Raw genomic sequence first — 3,128 nt, 5'->3', positions numbered from 1 at the left:
TCACAGCGGAGCGGCCAATCAGAGCGGAGCGGCCAGTCACAGCGGAGCGGCCAATCAGAGCGGAGCGGCCAATCAGAGCGGAGCGGCCAGTCACAGCGGAGCGGCCAGTCACAGCGGAGCAGCCAATCAGAGCGGAGCGGCTGAAGGTCGTGAAGAAGCGGAGCAGCTGGCGGCGCTGAGCAGGTAAAGCTTTGATTTCTGCTGGCGGTTCTGGAGCAGCAGTACCTCCTGGTTCTGATCCATCCTCCTGTGGTTCTGCAGGTTCTGGTCGGCGGCAGAACGGGAGCATCTGGGTCGGCTCTGTAAGCTGCTGATCGACAGCGGTAGGCGGGACTTCCTGCGGACCAGAGGCTTCAGCAGTCGTCTGATTGGCTACATAGACGCAGAGGTGACCTTGGAGAACGTTCTGCTGACCGCCCTGCCCTCGTCCTGACGGACTCGCCCGGTTCTGGCCTGGTTCACGCCCTGCTGGACCGGACCTGCTAGGGTCTGGTTCCTGTCCGGAACCAGCAGCTGTAATAAAAGCGACAGTCTGTGGATCAGAATCCGTTTATTAAAGTCAAACTTGATCAGCTCCAGGTTCTGATTTCAATTCTGTCTCTTGATCCAAACTGGGTTCTGGTTCTGATCCGGTTCACCGGAATCAGGCGGTAGAGGGGCCGAGCTGAACCGGGTCATGTCTGGGCTGGTCTTCATCCGTCTCTGAAAGGTCCATAACAGAAAGACGTCAGAACCCGCCGGCCCGGTTAGTGGTACCATTAGACCGTGATCAACATGGAGGTTAATGTTTGGGTCGGATGGTTCCGTTAATCCAGTTAGTGGGTCAGGTTCTGCCGTGGTGACCCGGTTACAGCTGAAGCAGTTTACTAGTAAGGGTTAGAGTCCAGACCCGGCGGTACCATCAGACCCAGCGGTACCATCAGACCCGGCGGTACCATCAGAACCGGCGGTACCATCAGACCCGGCGGGACCATCAGACCCAGCGGTACCATCAGACCCGGCGGTACCATCAGAACCGGCGGTACTAACGGTGGAGGCTCAGCACGGCGTCGTTTCTCCTGGATGTAGGTGAGCATGAAGTCCCGTCCAAACATCTCCCGGTCGTCTTCCCCGTCCTCCGTCCTCAGGGGCAGAGACACGTCCACAATCAGAGGGTTGTCCCGGAAATTCACAAACCTGTCCACAAGAGACGGCGCAGAATCAGTCCATGAGCCTGAGACATGAGAGACCGACCTGGGACTGACGCACTGCAGATTGCCCAACTTGGACAGTCTGTCCTGCAGTTGGACAGTCTGTCCTGCAGTTGGACAGTCTGTCCTGCGGTTGGACAGTCTGTCCTGCGGTTGGACAGTCTGTCCTGCGGTTGGACAGTCTGTCCACAGTCTGTAAGAATAGAACCATGAGCTTCTGGCTCGTTAGTCCCTGTCCTCCTCCTGCGTGGACACAAAAGCCACGGAGAGGCAGAGACGCGTCTCTCTGGACACGGACAAGTCAAAGCTCCACGTCTTCAGAGTTTATTCTGACATTTAAAAGTATAAAATCTCATTAGCACTTCAAACATCAAAGCGTTTTTGGAGAGTTGCAAAAGCAAAAACAGCAAATCTGAACGTTTACTTAAAGGTGTGATTTTATATTTTATATATCTGCTGGTCCAACTGGAAGACGTCTCTCACTGTCTCTTTCTGAACACAGGACAAAGTTCCTCATCTGTCCTGAACCGTTTCATGTTTTTCACAGATTAGTGTGAAACCCCAAACTACGGCCCGCGGGCCGAATCCGGCCCGCCTCCACATTTGGTCCAGCCCCTGAACAATACCAGAGAATTCAGATTGTTTTCCATATTTTCCAGACTATAAGCTGCTTATATGTGGATTTTTCTTCCACCACCAGGGGGCTCTCTAGCAGGAAGTGAATGATTGGAAGTCCAAATTGGAAATAAAAGAAGAAAGCGCCCATTAAAACAGAATTAGGTTTTAATAGGGAATTGAAATTTGAGAATGTTGTTGATCAGTTAAATAGCATTGAGGGGAAAAAGAAGATTTTTAGTTTTATTAAAATACTGGGATCATTATGAGAATCTGAGGTATAGATATTAGGATCCAGTAGGTGGCAGTAGAGCAACAATAATGGATGCAAGCTGCTGCTGAAATCTAAAGAAGAAGAAGAAGAAGAAGAAGAAGGAGCCCRTTTTCATTTAGCACATTTAGCTAGTAGCAACACGAAGGATCAGCACTTTGTTACCGTTACGGTTCAGAAACTAATCAGTTCATTTAAATCTAAACTTGGAAACTTTTTATTTTCAGCCGTAATAAATGTGATATTCAGTCGACCTGTTCTGACCCAGATGTTGGCAGTTCGCCCCTCTGCTGCTGCTGCTGCATGGTGTGGAAAACCTGGTTTAATAGTTAGAAAATACGGACTATAATCCTTCCTGGATTTGTTCTGTGAAGAACCCAGAGAGGATTATTTGTTCTTTCTGGAAAACAATACATTTTTACATGTAGGCTCTCCTGCAGTCTTTCTGTTCCAAACTGACTCCGGCCCCCAGCAGAGAGACGTCATGTGGCCCTCAGGTAAAGGTTTGGGGCCCCTGGTTTATCCTATCCAATGAAAGAATCGTTTCCCAACAACCTTCTATAAAACACCTGAGCAGTTTTCAAACACTAAAAACATTTTCTATTTGATTCTGATGAACTGGCAGACATCACAATCTCAGAATGAATTAGATGATGGTGGTTTTAGATTCTCTGTTGTTTTCACACCAGATGCTCGTTTGGAAACTTTATGACTTTGTGAACAGAACAAACTTCTCTCTCTCTCTTGCTCGTCCAGGTGAAACCGCCTAAAATGGCCTCCTGACCTCTGACAGCCAAACGCTCCCTGCAGGTCTCCATCGCTCCTCCTGGCGTTGGGAACTGACCCATCAACAGTTTCAGATTAAATCATGAACACAAACCTGTTCTAAATTAGGAGTTTTACTCAAAATAACGTGTTCACATGTATGATGAACTGTATGAAACTCAGAATATTCAATTTTCCTCAACGATTCTCAGACACTTTGAATTTACAGATTCTTTTGATTTTGCCAAACTGTTTGATGGCTTGTTGTCTGTTGTGGTTCTGGAGCA

The 3,128-nt window shown here is 48.6% G+C and overlaps 3 protein-coding genes across 7 annotated transcripts in view; 1 reads left to right on the top strand and 2 right to left on the bottom strand.

The window, feature by feature from the left end:
• Positions 1–307, bottom strand: part of map1sa (microtubule-associated protein 1Sa) — a 12,752-nt gene extending 12,445 nt beyond the window's left edge. The window contains exon 1 of the mRNA XM_017304372.1: positions 226–307. Coding sequence (XP_017159861.1) covers positions 226–289 — 64 coding nt within the window. The 5' untranslated portion in view covers positions 290–307. The remainder of the gene's footprint in view (positions 1–225) is intronic.
• Positions 1–574, top strand: part of trmt13 (tRNA methyltransferase 13 homolog) — a 5,021-nt gene extending 4,447 nt beyond the window's left edge. For all 3 annotated transcript variants that reach the window (XM_017304376.1, XM_017304378.1, XM_017304377.1), the window contains 2 exons: positions 1–183; positions 262–574. In XM_017304376.1, the coding sequence (XP_017159865.1) occupies positions 1–183; positions 262–433 (355 nt within the window). In that variant the 3' untranslated portion in view covers positions 434–574. The remainder of the gene's footprint in view (positions 184–261) is intronic.
• The window catches only part of lrrc39 (leucine rich repeat containing 39), an 8,783-nt gene continuing 6,188 nt past the window's right edge, over positions 534–3,128 (bottom strand). For all 3 annotated transcript variants that reach the window (XM_008406518.2, XM_017304379.1, XM_017304380.1), the window contains exons 8-9: positions 1,030–1,176; positions 534–702 (exon numbers count right to left, since the gene is read on the bottom strand). In XM_008406518.2, coding sequence (XP_008404740.1) covers positions 693–702; positions 1,030–1,176 — 157 coding nt within the window. In that variant the 3' untranslated portion in view covers positions 534–692. The remainder of the gene's footprint in view (positions 703–1,029; positions 1,177–3,128) is intronic.

Source organism: Poecilia reticulata, linkage group LG4 (genome assembly GCF_000633615.1).
Source record: "Poecilia reticulata strain Guanapo linkage group LG4, Guppy_female_1.0+MT, whole genome shotgun sequence".
Lineage (NCBI taxonomy): Eukaryota > Metazoa > Chordata > Actinopteri > Cyprinodontiformes > Poeciliidae > Poecilia > Poecilia reticulata.
This window is presented reverse-complemented; position numbering and strand designations above follow the sequence as displayed.